The 21165-nt window shown below is 46.7% G+C and overlaps 1 protein-coding gene across 1 annotated transcript in view; it reads left to right on the top strand.

Moving 5' to 3' along the window:
- The window catches only part of KDM5B (lysine demethylase 5B), a 92423-nt gene extending 74759 nt beyond the window's left edge, over window positions 1-17664 (top strand). Inside the window, exons 21-27 of the mRNA XM_021064567.1 lie at window positions 5046-5225; window positions 6118-6276; window positions 10638-11123; window positions 12547-12658; window positions 13612-13766; window positions 15171-15491; window positions 15940-17664. Coding sequence (XP_020920226.1) covers window positions 5046-5225; window positions 6118-6276; window positions 10638-11123; window positions 12547-12658; window positions 13612-13766; window positions 15171-15491; window positions 15940-16101 — 1575 coding nt within the window. The 3' untranslated portion in view covers window positions 16102-17664. The remainder of the gene's footprint in view (window positions 1-5045; window positions 5226-6117; window positions 6277-10637; window positions 11124-12546; window positions 12659-13611; window positions 13767-15170; window positions 15492-15939) is intronic.

The following is a 21165-nucleotide window of genomic DNA, read 5'->3' as shown; positions in this document are numbered from 1 at the left end:
TTAAGTACTTGGTTGGAGATTGAAGGAAAAGACCTAAAAATCAACATGTGGGAGAATATATATAGTTTCTAATCTTTGATAAGTATAACTGTCTCTTGTTGGCTTGCCAACTACTTGGAGTTTAGACAGTCCAGAGTGAAGAGTCAGCAAAGCTTGGTATGTCATTACATGGCTAAGCTATGCCCTAAGGCCCAGGCTTTTTACCAAGTAGTGACTTTGAAGTGCTTCCCCACCCTACAAAAGAAATGAAATTGAGCAAGTTCTAAAGTAATTAGCACTATGTATCTATGGCCCTATTAGAAAATTAAATTCACGTGTAGTGCTATTAAGGTACAGACAATATATTCTGTTTTTCCCAGTTTTCGGCTGGATAAATTTATTTGAGAAGTGGTTGGTGGGGGTGTTTTCCTTTTTCTCTCTAATCATAAACCAGTGGTCTTATGGGCCTATTGAGAAAAAAGATCTTCGAATTATTTAATGGGCTAAGTTTTTTAATTTTTAATTTACATTGTTATTAAGTCTCAAGTTCAGTCTTATTGAAGCCATCAGATTCTAGGAATAAAATACCATTTAGTTTTTTGAATATCTGCAGAGTTTTTTTTTGTTTGTTTTTTGTTTTTTGTCTTTTTTGCTATTTCTTGGGCCGCTGCTGCAGCATATGAAGGTTCCCAGGCTAGGGGTCTAATCGGAGCTGTAGCTGCCAGCCTATGCCAGAGCCACAGCAACGCAGGATCCGAGCCGCGTCTGCAATCTACACCACAGCTCACGGCAACAACGCCAGATCGTTAACCCACTGAGCAAGGGCAGGGACCGAACCCGCAACCTCATGGTTCCTAGTCGGATTCGTTAACCACTACGCCACGACAGGAACTCCTTTTTTTTGTTTGTTTTTTTGTTTTTTTGTTTTTGTGTGCAGAGTTTTAAGGTGCTGATTGACCAGTTGCTAACGAGAGATGCCAAACAATACAGTTTTAACCAGAAATTTTCAACAAAACATCTGGACATCTATTCTAGTTAATGAAGAGGAGTTCCCGTTGTGGCTCAATGGTAATGAAACCAATTAGTATCCATGAAGACGCGGCCTGGCCTCGCTCTGTAGGTTAAGCATCTGGCGTTGCTGTGGTGTAGGTTGTAGATGGGGTTCAGATCTGGAGTGGCTGTGGCGTAGGCTGGTTGCTGTGGCTCCGATTCAACCCCTAGCCTGGGAACCTCCATATGCCACAGGTGTGGCCCTTAAAAAACGGGAGCGGGGAGAAGATACACTGTTTGGTAAATATTATGTAATTAAGGGATGACCCTAGCCAGCCAGGAAGTTGTTTGCCATGTGAATAAACATCCTCAGTGGGATTTTTGATGCAGGCTCGTGGTGGTGATTGTTAGGACTGTAGTGCTTAAAGTCATGGTTCCCCCTTTCACTGCGGCTGGTAGCAGCCAGAAGGTGAGGTCATTGCCCTAAGGAGAGGTAAGCGTGGGAGACCAGAGGTGAGGACATGATTCTGAATAGGTTTGTTCCCTTCACGTGTTGAAATGTATGTCCCACTTAGTGTACTGTATTTCCAACAAAACAGTGTCCGTAAGGAAATAAAGCAACATTTCCTCCATTCCTGAAACAACCACCTAGCCTTTGCTTGCATCATATGTTTAAGGACTAGTAGAGAGATGTGGGATGACATTTAAAATAAATAATCCACTAAAAAAGGTTTATTTTATTTTACTTATTTATTTATTTTTGTCTTTTTGCCTTTTTCTAGGGCCGCTCCCATGGCATATGGAGGTTCCCAGGCTAGGAGTCTAATTGAAGCTGCAGCCGCCGGCCTACGCCAGAGCCACAGCAACTCGGGATCCAAGCCATGTCTGTGACCTACACCACAGCTCACGTCAACGCCAGATCCTTAACCCATTGAGCAAGGCCAGGGATCCAACCCGCAACCTCATGGTTCCTAGTTGGATTTGTTAATCACTCAGCCACGACAGGAACTCCAACAAGGTTTATTTTAAATGTCATCTCATATTCTGCTTTACACACAGGGAGTGCTCCATATGTTTCTAAATTGAGTACCGTAGGCAGAGTATGTCATTTGCAAGTCACCTTTTTTAAGCATCCAGCTGAATACCTATACCCTCATGGTTTCAATCCCCTTAGGAATAAATTGAAGCACCAGAACATCAGTCTACCTAGTCTACATTCAATTTTCGCTTGGTTTCCAGTCCAAGACCATGCATTCATCTAATTGCTGTATCTTGGGACATTTCTTTTACTCTTAAAGCTCTTTTCCCCATCCATTTTTTTGTTTCGTTTTGTTTTTGTTTGTCATCTTAGGGCCACACCTGCAGCATATGGAAGGTCCCAGGCTAGAGGTGTCATCGGAGCTGCAGCCGCCAGCCTACATCAAAGCCACAGAGACACCAGATCCAAGCCGCATCTGCGACCTACACCACAGCTCAGGGCAACGCCAGATCCTTAACCCACTGAGTGAGGCCAGGGATATCCAACCCAAAACCTCATGGTTCCTAGTCAGATTCATTTCTGCTGCACCAAGACGGGTCCCATCATCCATCTGTTTTTTTTTTGTTTTGTTTTGTTTTTTTGTCTTTTGTCTTTTGTTGTTGTTGTTGTTGTTGTTGCTATTTCTTGGGCCACTCCCGCGGCATATGGAGGTTCCCAGGCTAGGGGTTGAATCGGAGCTGTAGCCCCCGGCCTACGCCAGAGCCACAGCAACGCGGAATCCGAGCCGCGTCTGCAACCTACACCACAGCTCACGGCAACAACGCCAGATCGTTAACCCACTGAGCAAGGGCAGGGACCGAACCCGCAACCTCATGGTTCCTAGTCGGATTCGTTAACCACTGCGCCACGACGGGAACTCCCCATCTGTTTTTATGTTACTGTTCAGAACAGTTATCCTGTGGGATGCTCCTCCCTCCAGACTTGGCCTAGCTCTTTTCTTCATGGCGATTTCTACCTTCTGTAAACTAGAAGTTAATTTCTAAACCTTGATGGACTTTTTTTTTTTTTTTGCTTTTCATGGCTGTACCTGTGGCACATGGAGGTTCTCAGGCTAGGGGTTGAGTTGTTGCTGCAGCTGCCAGCCTATGCCACATCGATAGCAGTGAGGGATCTGAGCTGTGTCTTCGATCTACACCACAGCCCAGGGCAGTGCCGGATCTGGTGGACGTAAGTTAAATATTTTTAACCTGGAGTTTGTCACAATATCAGATGCTGTCGTATACTTCCTGTTGTGTCACATCAGGAGACATCTGGATGGTGCACTTAGTGATGGTGATAGCTCCTACTGGCTTAGAGCAGTACCAAGGCTTCTCTGCATACCCTGCCCCCAAAGGTTTTATTCTTCTTGGCAGTTTGGATATCTCATTTTCAGAATGTGGTCCCAGTACCAGCAGCATCAGTGGAAACTTGTAAGATATGCAAATTCATGAGCTCTTCCCTGGTGATTTAAATCAGAAAGAGGGGGCAGGAGTTCCCGTTGTGGCACAGTGGTTAACGAATCCGACTAGGAACCATGAGGTTTCGGGTTCGGTCCCTGGCCTCGCTCAGCGGGTTAACGATCCGGTGTTGCCGTGAGCTGTGGTGTAGGTTGCAGACGTGGCTCGGATCCCGCATTGCTGTGGCTGTGGTATAGGCCGGGGGCTACAGCTCCGATTCAACCCCTAGTCTGGGAACCTCCATATGCCGTGGGAGCGGCCCAAAGAAATAGCAAAAAAAAAAAAAAGAAGAGGGGGCAGGACATTGTTTAAACAGCTTCCCAGGTGACTCTTAATGTTTAACAAAGTTCAGGAACCAGTGGGCTTTCTCAACTCGTTTTAGTTTCCTGAATAATTTATACTGAGTTACTACTATAATCCATCATTGATGCATTGATGCATGAATTGCAGTAATATATTGTCTTGTTGCTTTTTATTTTTATTTTTATTTTTTTTTAAGGGCTGCACCTACAGTATATGGAAGCTCCTAGGTTGGGTGTTGAAGCGGAGCTACCTACAGCTGCTGGCCTACACCATAGCCATAGCAACACCAGATCTGAGCCGTGTCTGTGACCTAGAGCACAGCTCACAGCAATGCCCAAGAGATCGAACCTGCAGTCTCATGGGTACTAGTCAGGTTTGTTTCTGTTAAGCCACAGCAGGAACTCCCTGTCTTGTTGCTTTTATTTATCCAAGTCAGTATGGAAGTCTTTTAAGCTATTAACAACTCACGTTTCTGTTGAATTTGTTTCAAACCGTCCATAGGGACCAAAATGACAAGTGAATAGTCAGAACAAAGGGACCACAGGTAAGCGAGATCCAAAGTTCTGTCTGTGGGCCCAGCACAAATAAGGTTTTTACTTTACACGTCACCCTACTTCCAACCCACTTTTACTTTACACATCACCCCACTTCCACCACTGTTAGTCATCTGCCGGTGAATGTATTTATTTTTATTTTTTGTCTTTTTGCCTTTTTCCAGGGCTGCCCCCGAGGCATATGGAGGTTCCCAGGCTAGGGGTCAAATCAGAGCTGTAGCCGCCTGCCTACATCAGAGCCACAGCAACTTGGGGTCTGAGCTGTGTCTGCAACCCACACCACAGCTCTAGGCAATGCCGGATCCTTAACCCACTGAGCGAGGCCAGGGATTGAACCTGCAACCTCATCGTTCTTAGTTGGATTCATTAACCACTGAGCCACGACAGGAACTCCTGATTTTTTTTTTTTCCATTTATTTTTTGACTTTATAGGGCCTCACCTGTGGCATATGGTGTTTCCAGGCTGGGGGTCCAATCAGACTTGAGGCCGCTAGTCTATAACCCAGCAATGCAGGATCCGAGCCAAGTCTGCAACCTACACCACAGCTCACGGCAGTACCAGATCCTTAACCCACAGCAGTACCAATCCTGCATCCTCATGGATACTGGTCGGGTTTGTTAACCACTGAGCCACTATGGTTACTCCCTGCCTGTGAATTCAGTAGGTTGTAATGATGGGCTAGGCCCAGCCTGAATGGTGCTTTCCCACTTACATAAAAGTGCTGTTTTTCCTTAACTTACTAGGTTGGCGGACGTGTGCCAGTTTTGGACACACTGATAGAGCTTGTTACGCGAGGCCGATCCATCCCTGTGCATCTGAGTTCTTTACCGAGGCTGGAGTCACTAGTAGCTGAGGTTCATGTTTGGAAAGAATGTGCTGCTAACACATTCTTGACTGAGAATTCATCCTTTTCTCTCTTAGAGGTAAGTTTGCAGTCAACCCACCTACAGGATCTTTAATCCCCTGAATGATCTATGTTTTAAGAGTCACTTTTTTCAGAAGAGCCTTTTCAGAAGAGCCAGGGAGATTCTTCTGAGTTAGTGAAATAACCTTTAAACGTTTTCTGGGTGTGTTTAGGGATAGCGTTCACTGTCTAAGAAGGAACTTTTCCTCATTGAAGTTCCTCAGTCTGTTGAGATTGGCTATTTAGCCTTGGCCATGCTTTACCACTTGCATTTAGCAAGCTTTAGAAATGATCTCATCTACCTCTCAAAGTGCTCTAGTTGCACTTTTTATATTTTCTGTAAGCTGGTACTGGCCATCCATTATGATTGCAGTCATTCTATGTCACACTTTTTTAACACTGTTTGATTGACTCTGGAATCAACGTCTGTCTCTTGTGAAATCCTTCTTTCTTCCCTCCCCTTCTTTTTCTTTTTCTTTTTTTTTGTCTTTTTAGAGCTGCACGCGAGGCATATGGAGGTCCCCAGGCTGTGGGTCGCGTCGGAGGTGTACCCGCTGGTCTACACCACAGCCACAGCAATGCCAGATCTAAGCTGCATCTGTGACCTACACCACAGCTCACAGCAATGCCGGATCCTTAACCCTGATTGATGCCAGGGATCGAACCTACGTCCTCATGGATGCTAGTCAGACTCGTTTCCACTGAGCCACAACAGGAACTCGACCGACCTCCCTTCTCTCCTTTCTTCCCTCCTTTCTAGAGTAGGGTTTCTGGCTTCAGGGCTGCATGTTACACAGAAAATACCAAGAAAAGAAGAACACGCTTTCTGCTGCTTAGACCTTTATTTTTTGACTTCTAATGTTTTACCCGAGATCTGTTTTTACCAGTGGTTGTGCTTTGTTCCACATCAGGTGCTGTGTCCTCGATGTGATGTTGGCCTTTTGGGGTTGAAGAGGAAGCAGAGAAAGTTAAAGGAGCCCTTGCCAAGTGGCAGGAAGAAAAGCCCTAGAGTAGAGAGTCTGAGTGACTTGGAGAGAGCTCTGATGGAAAGCAGAGAGACTGCTTCCGCTGTGCGTACTGGGCTCTCCTCTTTTCTCAGTGGGGGAGGGTAATTTCTAATCTTTTCTTGTTTACTGGGAATATTAGGAAAGCAAGTAGAAGAAAAACTTTAAAAGTACTCCATTTTACCAAAACAATTATGAGGGATTTTCATTTGTAAAAGTTTGGAATTGAGGGTGCATGGAAGTGCCAAAGGGTCAGCAAAGGCCTCCTAGACTCAGAAACCACCTATGGCTTGGTCCAGGGGTGCTGACTCAGGGCACCACAGCTAGCAGATCCAGAACTGCAGTGTCAGCTTACTAGTTTACAGGAGGAAATAACCTGATAAGTGTTCTGGGCACTTTTGAGTCTGACCTGTGTTTAGTGTTAAGCATTGTTGATTTCAAAGATTGTATCTTCAAGAAGATGAATCACCATCTAGCTAATGTGTAGTGAGCACAGTATCATAGCTATGTGATCAGGATGCTTTTTAAATTTTTTTATTTGAGCTATAATTGACCTGTAGCATTATATTAATTTCAGATAGACAACACAGTGATTTGACATATGTTTATATATTGCAAAGTGATCATTATAGGTCTAGTTAATATCTATCATCATGAATTGTTGCCATTTTCCTTATGATAACTTTGAAGATCTACTCTCTTAGCATCTTTTAAATATACAACCTATTATGAATGATTGTAGTCACCATGCTGTACACCACATCCCCAGGACTGACTTATTTTATAACTAGAAGTTTGTACCTTTTGACCCCCTTCTCTCAGCTCCCCACCTCTGCTTCTGGCAACACCAATCTAGTCTCTGTGTCTGTGGGGTTGGTTTTTTGTTTGTTTGTTTTTTAGATTACATGTTTAAGTGAAATCATGCACTGTTTGCCTTTTTCTGACTTGTTTGACTTAGCACAGTGCTCTCAGAGTCCATTTATGTTTTTGCAAATGGAAGGATTTTCTTTTCTATGTGAAATAATATTCATTGTGTATACACACCACGTTTCCTTTATCCGTTCATCCATCTGTGGACACTTAGGTTGTTTCCATATCTTGGCTGTTGTGAACAATGCTGCATTGAACGTGGGAATGCAGATATCTTTTCAAGTTAGTGTTTTCATTTCCATTAGATAAATAATCCAGAAGTAGAATTGCTGGGTCCTGTGATAGTTTTACATTTATTTAGTGTTTTGAGGACCCTCCACACTGTTTCCCAGTGGCTATACCAGTTTTCTGTTGCCACCAGCAGCACACAATGGCTCCCTTTTCTCCATGTCCTCACCATCATTTGTTATTTCTTGTCCTTTTGATGACAGTTATTTTAAGAGGTGTGATGTGAGCTCTCCTTGTGGGTTTTGATTTTCATTTCCCTGATGATTAGTCATGGTGAGCATCTTTTCATGTACCTGTTGTCCATCTCTGTCTTCCTTGGAAAATTTTCTCTTCAGATTCTCAGCCCCCCCCCCTTTTTTTTTTGTCTTTTTGCAATCTCTTGGGCCGCTCCCATGGCATATGGAGGTTCCCACGCTAGGGTTCGAATCGGAGCTGTAGCCACTGGCCTATACCACAGCTCACGGCAACACCAGATCCTTAACCCACTGAGCAAGGCCAGGGATCGAACCCACAACCTCATGGTTCCTAGTCAGACTCATTAACCACTGAATCACGACAGGAACTCCTCTCTGATCATTTTTTTTCCCTTTTTATTTTCCCTTTTATAGCCTCACCTGTTGGCATACGGAGGTTTGCAGGCTAGGTGTCAATTGGAGCTGGAGCTGCCAGCCTACACCATAGCCACAGCAACACTGGATCTGAGCTGCACCTGCAACCCACACTACATCTTGTGGCAACACCAGATCCTTAACCCACTGAGTGAGGCCGGGGATTGAAACAATGTCCTCATGGGACACTATGCTGGGTTCTTAACCTGCTGAGCCACAATGGAAAGTCTTCTCTATTTTATTATTTATTTATTTATTGTTCCTTGTCTATTTAGGGTCACACCTGTGACATATGGAGGTTCCCAGGCCAGGGGTCCAATCAGAGCATCTGCACCTGAGCCTGAACCAAATGTGATCTTTCTTGGTTCAAGCACCTTCCCAGTCTGTTCCACTGTAGCTGACTGACCTCTCTTGTGATTGATGTGGGATTGCTCTGATGTGTTTGTGGTTTTTTGTTTGTTTGTTTTTAGGGCTGCACCTGTGGCACATGGAGGTTCCCAGGCTAGGGGTTGAATCGGAGCTGTAGCTGCCCGCCTACACCACAGCCACAGCAACATCAGATCCGAGCCTCATCTGTGACCTACACCACCGCTCACAGTAATGCCAGATCCTTAACGCACTGAGCAAGGCCGGGGATTGAACCTGCAGTCTCATTGGTTCCTAGTCGGATTTGTTTCCACTGCGCCACAATGGGAACTCCTCATATTTGTGTATTTTGCCACAGACTTTCTTGGCATATTTATCCCTTCCTTCAGCTACTAATCAGATACAGCTGATTAGATTGCCTGAGCATCATTTTGGTGTTTTCAGGGTGCTGTTTTCCACTGTCAAGTGGTTCATTTTTGTTAAGATACTGTCCATCTCAAGCTTTGCTTCTCTAGTTTTTGCTGATCTAGTCTGGGACTCCTTGTACGTTACCTTTTGATTGCTTTGTTATCACATAACCTGTATGTACTCCTGTACATTGTTATCATCTGTAAAGATTAGAGGATTCTTTTTTTTTTTTTTTTTTTTTTGCCCTTTAGGTGGAAGTTCCCAAGCTAGGGGTCAAATCAGAACTGCAGCCACCGGTCTGCATTATAGCCACAGCAACGCCAGATCCAAGTCACATCCATGACCTACACCACAGCTCATGGCAACGCCGGATCCTTACCCCACCAAGCAAGGCCAGGGATTGAACCTGCATCCTCATGGATACTGGTCAGATTTGTTTCCCCTGAGCCACAACAGGAACTCCCAGGAGGAACTTTAAAATATGCCAAAGGTTTGTTAGTTGGTTTACTTCTTGATCTTTTTGTTTCTTTCCTAATCCCTCATTTCTATATTTTCTTCTCCAGTCCAAAGAGGCAGTGGAGAGTCACTCTGGCCCTAGGACTCAGGTTCCTCATCTGGTGAATCATGATGGATCTGAGAGTGGGTGGATGTGATCATTGGGAGTAGTTTCACTGTAACAAATTAACATTTTTAGGACCTGGAAATAGGATTGTAAAAGGAGTAGTTCCTACATGTTGTTTCTGGCATGGAAAGCATAAAATCTATGCTTTCCTCCATATTGCTGTATTTCACCCTCAGTGAAGTACTAGGACTATGGTGGTCTAGCCTTTCTTTTATTGTGGAAGATGGATTGTTACGTTCCAGGCAGGTGGGCAACTTGACATAGCTGGTGGCTTGCATTTGTCACCCTTAGACTCTGTTTTTACCTCATGGTGCAACGTGAGTGAATCTGTAGCTCCTGGGTGGGCTTATATAGTGGATGAGTGCTAGTCTGCTCATGTGGAAGCACCACTTATGCACAGCTTGTTCATCCTGCTTAGAAAGATATTCAGTATCACTTCAGCTTTTTCCTGTGAAGTTGATTATGTTTGTGTTTTCAAGTTGTTTATACAGGTTAACTGAACTCAGAACTTTCCTGGGACATAGCTCTTGTTTTAATAGAGAGGAAAGACTTTGCAATGAGGGTACTTGGCTCTTGCTGCAGAAAAGCAACTTTTGTCTCTGGCCAAATGATCTTACAGCATGAGTATGCCCAGGTGTGTGTGCACAAGAGAAGTCTGATGTCTTGGTTCTATTTAATTTTTCATGAAGGATCCAATTTCATTGCTTCAGTTCCAGTGTCCAGCACAAATGTAAGGCCCTAATGTTAAAGGCAATAAGAGACACAGGTTACTATGGCTACTTAAGAGACTTTCTCATGTAAAGTACTTTTCCAGAAAACACAAAAGCTAGTGGAACTGAAAACAAATGGAAAGCCTCAGAAATTAGTACCTGTAATTACCTGAGAAAAACCTGTGTCTTTCAAGAGAGGTAAGTTTTCTAGATGATACATGTGTACGGACATTGGACTTGGAGGCATGGGGTATGCTGAGTAATTGCTTACACTCTATTCCTTGCCAGAGAGTGTTTTGTCACTCATGTCTCATTGCGTTGTCACTGCAGCCCTGTGAGAGGGGCGCTCCTGTTTCATACGTGTGGAAATTCAGCCACCGTGGAATATATTGCCCAAGGTCTCCCACACAGCTTAGTGAGGTGGAGCTAGGAATTGAACATAGTCTGCTCTGGACACCTCTTTGCCCCCCATATTCTTAGCCCCCAGGACCCTTGAGTTTTAGGAGAAGGCAGGGTTCTCTGGGACACTGTCCTTGACTGTTACTTTCCTTCTAGATGGCAACCCTCGGGGAAGCTCGCTTACGGGAAATGGAGGCCTTGCAGTCTCTCAGACTAGCCAATGAAGGGAAGCTGCTGTCACCTGTCCAGGATGTGGACATGAAGGTCTGCCTGTGTCAGAAGGCCCCGGCTGCCCCCATGATCCAGTGTGAACTCTGCAGGGATGCTTTCCACACTAGCTGTGTGGCAGTGCCCAGCATTTCGCAGGGCCCCCGAATCTGGCTTTGTCCCCACTGTCGGAGGTCAGAGAAACCCCCGCTAGAGAAAATTCTGCCCCTGCTGGCCTCTCTCCAGCGCATTCGAGTTCGGCTTCCTGAGGGCGATGCACTTCGGTATATGATTGAAAGAACCGTGAACTGGCAGCACAGAGCTCGGCAGCTGCTTTCGTCAGGGAACCTCAAGCCTGTGCAGGACCGCGTGGGCTCAGGACTATTATGTGGCAGGTGGCAGGCTACAGCGGTACAGGTGCCAGATACAAGCAAGGTGAGTTCCAGGCTCTGCTCAGCTCTGTGCCTCCTTCCTGAGCTGGCGGCTCTGGTGCGGACACCACCAGCACCACTTGGCCTTGAGGGTTGTCTGTGCCTGTTGTTTCAGTTCCTTCTGCTCCTAAGCATCAGGCACTCTTTTTTGTAGAGCAGGGCGTGTGTACCCATGACTTTTCCGTTTACATTTTTTCTTAAGTTGAGGGTTACGTTTTATTTGGGGCAAAATTAGGACTTAAGCCCCGAAGATAGCCTCTCAGGTAGCCCTGAGAAACAACTCTGCCATTCACATTTTTAATTTTATGTGTTTAAAAAATCTTCGCTTGACTATTTTTTCCTCCTTCTACTCATATAAGTCACTGAGTAGAAAGGGAACGTGCCTCCTTTTCTGTCTCTTCTTGCCTTTTGAGGAAGAAGAGGTTTTGCCCGAACGTTTTATTACTTCAGAGGAGAGGCAATGGCTTTCATACCGTCTGTGATCTTTTGCCAAAAGCCAGGTTCTTCTGACCATCCCTGGGTGAACTTTCTATCTTCTCTAGAAGGTGGCCCCCGGGAAAAGGATGTAAAGATAATCAGAAAAGTGCAGTCGGGGCGGCAAAGTTCAGCCTTTTTCTAAGGTTCACCCAGTGACCTCCAGATCTGCTAGGCCCCTCAGCAGAGATGAGACACCTCCCTCGTGCTATTCCAGCAGGGATGTGAATTACAGGAGCTGAATGTTCAATACATTTTGAGATAAGGACAAAAAGCTGGTCTCTGTCATGTGTTTCCTTGTGCTTTTTAAAATTTCTTCCCAGGCTTCTGGAATGCAGTGCCTGGCACTGAACAAATGATGGGTTAAATTTTTGTCATGCATTAAATTGTGGCTGTTGGGACAGCCTCATCGAAAACATTTGTGTTCCTTACATACTCTGTGCTAGGAATTTACCTGTATTAATACAAGGGAAAGGCACAGCTATTATTTATTTACTAATTTGTGGTCAAAAGGGTTTTTCCCTTGGCTCATCTCATAAACTTTGAAGAAGGTGGGGATGTGGATATCAGTGCTACCCAACACTTCTTCCTTAATTGGTTTACCAAAGGGGCATGTGTCTATTGATCCAGGTTGTAATCTTCTTAAGGAGAATTACATAATAGTTGAAAGCCTGTATGGTCTGTTCTCATGCAGAGAAAATGACTTACTTCCTAGTGGTGCTCTTCATCTCTGAAGTCAGTCCAAGCGAAACCAGGGAGACCAAAGGTTGGGTGGGTAGGAACTGATCGGCCAGGTCTGAGATGCCAGGAAACTACTACTTTGAATTTGGGAGAATCCAGTCTTTCCCTTTGCTAGGTGCTGCCCAATGAAAACCCAGGCTGCTTTGTTGGGCGGGTGGGGGTATTTTTAATCCTAAAGAAGCCTTATTCTAAAAATATGTCCCTTCCGTCAGGCATCACAGCCTCCTGGCACCATGTCCTTTTCCTTGCCTGATGACTGGGACAGTAGGACCTCGTATTTACACTCTCCCTTCTCTACTGGACGGAGCTGCATCCCCCTTCACGGTCTGTATTTATTGTCATCATTATCCTGATTGTAGCCATTGCTGTTTCATTTTAAGGGCTGAATAGTAACAAGTCGTCTTGCAAGTAGGTTTTTGTTGTAGATAATCAAGTACCTTTAAAAGTACTTTATCCTGGATCAGCAAGGAGACCCTGCTGTACAGCACAGGGAGCTATATCCAATCACTTGTGATGCAACACAATGGAAGATAATGTGAGAAAAAGAATGTATGCCTGTGTATAATTGGGTCACTTTGCTGTACAGCAGAAATTGACAAAACATTGTAAGTCAACTATAATAAAAATTTTTTTAAATAAAAATTTTTTAAAAAAGTATCCTTATGTAGGATGTGGGTTACTGTATGTTTGCAAGATAGGATAAGGCTTGTTTTTAAAGGATTATTATAAATGCAAAAGAATGAGACCACTGCTTTCAGGGATGAAAGGGTTAATCCCATACCAACTTACACCACCAAGCATTTGGGTCCTGTGCTAAGTCATGGGTTCCCTTGTTGCTTCAGTACTTAAGAGATTCAAGGGGGACATGCCTCCTTTTCCTGTACTTATTTGTAGGTGATGCTCTGTGACTTCTGCCTGGAGCCCTGGGCCTGAGTCCCACTGTCACAGTGTGTGTCTAGCTGTCCACTCAGGGTGCCCAGGCCCTTGGCTCATCTCTGCGCTGCCAAAGCTGTCCAGGCAGACATACCCTCTTCTGTGTTAAGTAGGGAAGTAAGAAGTAATACTTCTGGTTGTCACGAGACTTAGCCTAGTTTGGGCTCTGTGATGCTGTGGCTTTAGGCACATAAAGCGAATCCAACTGAATGGAGTTGAAGGCGGGGGGCGGGGGGGGGCAGTCGTGTGTCTCCCCCTCTTCCCCTGTTGCAGGCAGGTGTCAGTGTGGGTCAGTATGGAGCACCTTTGTTGTCCTCACTGTGATTCAGTCTGGTCTCCAACAGGCATCAGTCCAGAAGTGAACGAGCTGTTGATGGAAGCCCAGCTGCTCCAGGTGTCCCTTCCTGAAATTCAGGAACTCTACCAGACGCTGCTGGCAAAGCCAAGTCCCACGCAGCAAGCTGGCCGAAGCTCTCCCATCAGAACCAGCAGTGAGAAGGTGGGCCTCCAAGTTGCCACTGGGGGGCGCTTCTGAGCATCATTTCCTCTTCATAGCTGGAGACCAGATGCTATCTTTGATGCAGGAAAGGATGGATGCAGGCCATCTCCCTCACAGCCCTGTTCCTCTGACTGTCAGTGAGCACTTCAGGTTCACAACCTGGATTTTGATCCTGTTCTTTAAACCACAGTGTGAATTTTTTTTTTCTTTTTAGCACGGTGCTTCTCATTCTTTCCTTGTGCTAGAAGCAGGATTATTTTTTCTGTTAGAGAAATAGTGTAGAGATGAAAATGTAATTATAGCTGGTAAGGCTTTTGGGATAAAGTCTTCATCTCCCTCCCCTCCTTTATAGCTATACCTACAGCATATGGAAGTTCTTGGGCTAGGGTCAAATTGGAGCTTCAGCTTGTGGCAACGCCAGATCCATAACCCACTGAGCGTGGCCAGGGATTGACCCTACATCCTCACAGATACAGTGTTGGGCCACAGTGGGAACTCCAAAGCCTTATATTTTCAGAGTCAACATTTAACAAATGCGTTAGCAGTTCTAAACCTAACGTGACAACTGGTGTAAGGACTGGGTGTGAAGACCCATTGTGAGAGTGATGACTTACTTGAAGGGGATGCCCACGATGTCCTGTGTCTTGTGAAACAGGTGTGTGAAGCTGTTACTCCTTCCTGTTAGTGCACTGGCTGGCCTGTAACACTCAGGACACAATCAGATAGGGAAGTATTTCACCAGAGGTAGCAAGAGGTCAGGTCCTGGCATTTAGGATTGGTTGGTTTATTTGTTTTTGGCCACACCCTTGACATATGGATGTTCCCGGGCCTGGGATCGAATCTGAACCGCAGTGGCAATCTAAACCACAGCTATAGCAACGCCAGATTCTTGACCCACTGCACCAGGCTGTGGCTGGAACTGGCACCTCCACAGATACAGGCTGGATCATTAACCACTGGGCCACTGTGGGACCTCCCAGGATTTCTTTTTTGTTACAGTGTCGAACAGTGTAGCGCCACTGTCAGTTGTGTTCAGTTAGTGCAGCTTCCTCCTGTAAGAGGTGGAGATGTCCTTAGAGAAGGAAGGTGCTGGCTCGGTCCCTCAGCGGTCTGTGGTTCAGAGGATAGGCCTAAACCCTTGAGAGAAATCGAATGCAGACTGGGTTTGGTGACTAGCGGAGCGTAGGCCTTTCCCTATTCCTGCCACTGGTGGATTTGAAAACAAGCGTGTTTGTGACACCTGTGTTCCAGTGTTGCTTCGATAACCTGCCAGGTAGGTTGTCCTATAGGACGTCATGGGAGTGGGGCGCCGCAACCTGCTTCTCACAGGGCTGATTCTTAGCATCACTGGTTTTAGCAAGAGGCAGACTATAGGCTGAATAGGATTCACCCTCTTCCATCCAGAGTGATGGCTGCCGCGGGAAGCGGGACAGCATCGGCGGTCTGGAGAGGAAACTGAAGAGACGCCTGGAAAGAGAAGGCCTCTCCAGTGAGCGGTGGGATCGAGTCACAAAAATGCGGACCCCTAAAAAGAAGAAGCTGAAACTGAGCCACCCCAAGGATACGAACAATTTCCAGTTAGAGAGAGAGCGTAGCTGTGAGTTAGCCCATCCTGCCGACATGCACTCCCTACCCTCAGACACGTCCTACTCGGAGCAGGAGGACTCTGAGGACGAGGACGCCATCTGCCCGGCCGTCAGCTGCCTGCAGCCGGAAGGAGACGAGGTCAGTGAGGTTTGGGCCGTAGAGGACGTGCGTTCCCTTAACTCAGAAACCCTGTGAGCCACACCTCGCCTGGCCGGGTCTCTCTCCTGCTCACCTGCCTTGAGCCGATCTGAGTGGATTGCTCACCCTCCCCCTACTGCTCTCACGTCGTTCCTGGGTCTCCTCCCTCCTCTTGAAGACACTCTTGCTCTGCCCTGTTTCCTTTTCCTGCTCCTCCAGCTCTCACCACCCGGCGCTAAGAAGGTGGGAGGGATGCTGCTGTCTCGCCCTTTGCTTACTTGTCTTGGGCGGCGCTGTCTTAGCCCCAGAGCAGGCACCACTTGAAGAATGGCTTTGACTCGGTGGCTTTGGCTGCGGTGCCAGAGGTCCCCGTGGTGGGGCATTGGCCTGCCCAGTGCCAGGCCCGTTCTCCCCCTGAACACCCCGTCTCCCTGCTCTCTGTAACCAGGTGGACTGGGTCCAGTGTGATGGCAGCTGCAATCGGTGGTTCCATCAGGTCTGTGTTGGTGTCTCTCCCGAGACGGCCGAGAAGGAGGACTACATGTGTGCGCGCTGCGCTGCGACGGACGCGCCGGGCCGGAGAGAAAACAAACAGACCCACTTACTGTAATTCAGGACTCGGCCAGAGGACTCCTCCAGTGTCTCAGCAGAGCTGCAGGACTGGCCTTCAAACCAGCCTGTAAACGGTGCTATTTCTATTCCTTACGGGATCATTTTTCCAGAACTCTTTGAAAAAAAGAAAAAACGACTAAAAAATTTTTTGACACTTTTTGTATTTTTTTCCTTAAGAGCTGTTTGTGGTTGTTGAGGTTTGAAACGATGACTGTTTTTTGCAGGGGTTTCCACCAATTTGGAAGGATTGGAGCTTGCACCTTTTCATGTACAGCATTAAAATCTTACCTCTTTCTGGGATTTACCGGCTTAGGAGTCCAACTCGGTTTCAGTGCCCAGAAGGGCACCAGAAGTTCCAGTAAATCCTCATTTGGGGAATTTCTCTCTTGTTTACTCTGTTACCATATTGGGGAACTTAAGTTTTTCATTTTTGGGGGTTTTGTTCGTTCCTTTTCTTTATTCACTTTTCTTTTCCCTGATAGATTAGGTTTATTTATCTAAGCAATAACTTCCATGTTGGTTTCAGTGGCTGGAATTAAAACAAAACAAAACAAACAGCGTGTTGGTGCTTTAGCATCTGGTCGATGTCAGAACACAAACGTCTGGTTTCTAATGTCACTGGTGACCTAGTGATGTAGAAAGAGACTGCTCTGTAAGTACCTGCCACAGCTATGTTTGGCTCGCTCCTTGCCTCGTCCCTCCTCTCCTGTTTTTTGGTATCTTGTATCAAATGTTGCAGTTTATATTGTGGAATAAATCCTTGGTCCTAATATAATACTAAATGCTGGTTATTTAGAGCCATAAGCTTGCTGCCTCTGGTGCCCCTCCACCCCGTGGCTTTGAAGAGCTGGAAGGGGTTGCTTGCTTGTTGTGCCTCTGCCCAGCCAGGCTGCAGTAGCAGCAGAGGGGGTAGCCTGCAGGCACTGGGGGCTTCTTTTGTATCCTGTTCTGTTTGGTGCACCATATGCCTCCATTCCCCACTAACCAAGACCCCCTTTCCTTCCATCTTTGAGGAACAGAACCTGTCTTTAAAGCCATGCTGTTTTTAAATAAGCTTTCTCATAATGTTGGCAGATCACGCCAACCCTCAATGAGACTCCCACTCCTCGCGAGAGTGGTGTCTTGGTTATGTTAGAGGTGGAGGCAGGGAGACTTGGTTTAGGGTAAGATGTCTGAAGGAAGCGCATCCTCTCAGAGGGTAGGTGAGCGTGAGTTGGGGGCCGCTGTGACCACCAGACTCTTCGTCCCAGCTCCCTGCCCATCTGGCTCTCTACCATTACTGCTCATGGCCAGTCCACAGCCTTCCCTCCTCTTCTTTTTAAAGGCCTCTCTCTTCTGCAGTGGAAAAGACATTCTGATGAACAGACTCTTGCTTGCTTTTTTCCTGTCCTGTTGCTAATAATACCTGTTTTCCCTACATTCTATAGCCATAAACTTGAAGATGGGTAGAAAGAGTGGGTCCTTAATAAAACAAAAAAACAGCAGTTTGTGATGTAGCAGAGATTTAAATGTACTACCCCCTTTTATGCAATTCAAATAATTAAATCTTTTTAAGAATGAATTGTTTGCAGTTTTCCCACAGTTGTCACATTTCTCCTTGTCTGGTGGGCTTCCGGGGCCAGCAGGGAAGAAGAATCTCCAGGGTGAGATCTGGAACAGCGGTTTGACTTTTTGAAGCATCCAGATTCTTAGAGCCCCTGATATGGGGCAGGATGCTGCTTGTCCTAGTTCCATGGAGAAAATAAGCTTAAAAAGGACAGTCCTCCTGGAATAAAGCCTTTGCCCCTGGAGAGCTTCTGCCCATCTGGTGTGCGCCGCCCCCGTCCATGGGGTCTCCCTCACCGAAGGTTGTACACGGGGCTGACAGCAGCATCCCTGGTGCTGTAGCTTCTCTGCCCCCTGAGTATGTGCTTGAGCCACCCCCTCCCCAGGTGAGAGCGGCTGACCTTTTTATATGTGATGATACTAAAGTTCAATGACAAAGCCTGGGTGGTGACTTCAGCTCTCCTATTGCCTGCCTCCTGCCTGGTGCCTGCCAACATGACACAAGAACACAGGCTTCCTGACTGATGCCGTCTGTTAGGGACCCACAGTGGCCCCAGAATGGGGGTCTTATCTAAGGACCGTGCAGTGTGCGAGCTGTGAAGCTGGCCTGTATCTTCAGGGAGAGGAGGTGAAACTGGACATGCAGCAGACTGAGCCGGGGGGTCTGTGAGTCAAGAAAGGACCTAGTATCCCTGCCTTGCCTCAGTGACCACTGTTTTTGTTTTTCCTTCCAAATCAGGCTGGGGGTTTCTCAAGCATGTAGTCTCTACCCTGGAGGAAGACTGGGTTTGGATGCACCATGAAGCAGGTCCCCTTCATTTCCACATCCTCAGAGTAGGGCATGAACCTTAAGCCAGACATGCCACCTGTGGTGGAAACCTGCTTGCTTCTCCCTGCAGAGCTCTCATAATGAGAGGTGGTGGGCGATCTGGGGTCACCATAAAACAGACCATGACCTTGGGGCACCTGGGGCAGGGCTGAGCCTGCTCACAGAGCAGGTGTGCCTGGAGAGGTGGAGCCTGGCTTCTCTCTACCCTGGGTGAACACGAGCTCCTGCCTGTCCTTTGTCTCACTGCTCTTGATGGTGGTATTCCAACAGACCCAGCTGTGGCTTGAGGCAGGTTTTAGTTGGTGTTGAGTGCCCATGGATTTTTCTGAGCTCAGTCCTGCCTGGGTTTCCCACCTGTAACACAGAATGGGTTATAGATCCTGTAACAGGAGGCAGAGTTGGACAGCAGGTACTTTAAGTTATTGCTGGTTGCCATTCAGTAGCTGTGCTCATCTGTGCTGGGAATCAGCCTGTGTTAGGTTGAATGCAGAAAACACACTTCCTTCTGCTGGACTTGCCTGTTGGGAAGCAGAGCTGAGAAGAAGGATCAAGAGCCCATTGTCTTTATTTGCCTCACGCCCTCCACCCTCTCTCTGGTCTAGCAGGTGGTTCCTTTCAGCCCCTAAGCTTCTCTGAGAGGTTCCTTGTGGAACTTGTAATAGAAACGTGACTGAGAAGCTGCCTGGACAAGAGCTTGTCTAAAGGAGCACCACCGTAAATCCACTCCGTAAAGTGTTCATTGCACTTCTTCCAGACCTGTGGAAAGGCTTTCATGTGTGCAGATTGTTGCCTGGGAGTATCTTCAGCTCCTCCTCCATGAGGTTGGAGCCTGTAGGTGGTGACTGGCTCCTTGTTCTGTTCTGGGCGAGGGGCAGCCATGTGGTCTATTTCAGGAAGGCTTGGTACGTCGGACCGACCGAGGAGCGGAATCGTGAGGCTGTGAGACCTGGTCCAGGTGAGTGGAGGCCAAAGGACTGTCCCTTCTGTTCCCTTCAATGGGAACTTAGAGAAATTAAAAACGACCTTTCTCAGGAAACAAAGTCACTTGCTCTATTGAATATGAACCCCGTGACCTCCCCTCAAGGATGGCATGCTGGGGCGTGCGGGCTCAGGCAGTGTCTGTGGTCACTGCCTGTAATTCTGATAGGAACACACACAGAAAAAAGTCCCTTCTGCAGAGGGCTGGGACAGGTAGTGTGGCAGTTTATCCAAAAGTCAGTTAATGGGAGTTCTTGCTGTGATGCAGTGGGGTAAGAATCTGGCGTTGCCACGGCTGTGGTGTAGGTAGCAGATATGGCTCAGATTCCATCTCTGATCTGGAACTTCCATATGCTGCAAGTGCACTGAAAAACAATAGTTACTGAGTGAAAAAAGATAACTTGTGTATTCATTTACTTAAACTTTGTCACCTGTGGTTTTCAGCCTGGGATTCCCTTAAGATGGATAAAGAATTTTAGAAGTTGTGAAGGAATTTGACTTTAAGATATTTACTCATTTTTTCCAGTCCTTGTTTGAGTTTCGTTTATACCTAATTTAACAGTAAGTTTGACTAAAAAAGAAAAAATAACAATTCAGTCTAGGTTTTTGGGTTTTGTTTGTTTATTTGCTTGTTTGTTTGTTTTTTGTCACGCCTGAGGCATGCAGAAATTCCCGGGCCAGGGATCATCAAACCTGAGCCTTGGCAGCAGCTCCCGGCTGCTGGAGTGACAACACCAGAAATTTAACCCTCTGTACTACAAGGGAACTCCAGCTCAATCTAGTTTTTATGGAAAAAAAACAAAACAAACAAAAAAAAAACAACTCTTCACACCCATTGGTTTATGTAATGATCAGAAGATAATTACTACAGCAGACAGACTCATACACAGCTAGGAATGAAGGTCACTGCACAGGCAAGAACAGATGAAGGCTGACTACACGTGCTCAGCAGGTGGCAGACCCGCGTTCCAGTGAGCCTACCTTTAGCTAGCCATGCATCTTCAGCGTTTGAAGCTGCTGGTCCAGCTTTTGCTAGACTTTGTAAGCTCCTAGCAGACAGTTGTATGCCCTCTGCTCGGAGTTGGCCTGCCCGCCAGTTAGGGTGGCACACTGGGGCTTCTGTTCTTTGGTGCAAGCAGCAAACATTCCCCAGGCACAAGAGCTAAGCAGGTGGCCATTCCTAGGAGAGTGGACTTCCAGAATCAGATGAGCTTGCTCTGGGCCCACACCTTACACTAAGCAAGAGCCAGTCTCTGGGTTGCTTTGCTGGTTCCTGGTCTAGGGCTGTAATGCCCGGGGCTGGTGGGCCCACCTCATTGCTCTGCCCCACCCCACCTCACCTTCCTCCTGTTCCTGGAGAGCAGGGAAGAGCGTGGGCAAGTGCGATGCCCAGGTCACCACCATCAGTGAGTCGTTTGTGCCTCTGTGGCCCTCGTTTTGAGGGGGGTTTTATGTTCCAGAGATGCCTTGAAATCTAGCAGCCAGCATTTTTAGCTTTGAAGTAGCCACTACCCCCAAATTCGTCAAATTTCCTTTTCCCCACAGATATCAGAGGCAGTCACCAGTAAGGTGTGTCTGTGAGATGTGGGCCTTGCCACAGGCCTCTCGACCTTGTTGCACATGGGGTTTTGTACTGGACATTGGAGCCTGGCCTGTTGACTGCTCTCTTTGTTTGCACACACTCCCCCCCGCCCAAATCTGCAAGAGTGA

The sequence above is a fragment of the Sus scrofa genome, chromosome 10 (assembly GCF_000003025.6).
Source record: "Sus scrofa isolate TJ Tabasco breed Duroc chromosome 10, Sscrofa11.1, whole genome shotgun sequence".
Lineage (NCBI taxonomy): Eukaryota > Metazoa > Chordata > Mammalia > Artiodactyla > Suidae > Sus > Sus scrofa.
This window is presented reverse-complemented; position numbering and strand designations above follow the sequence as displayed.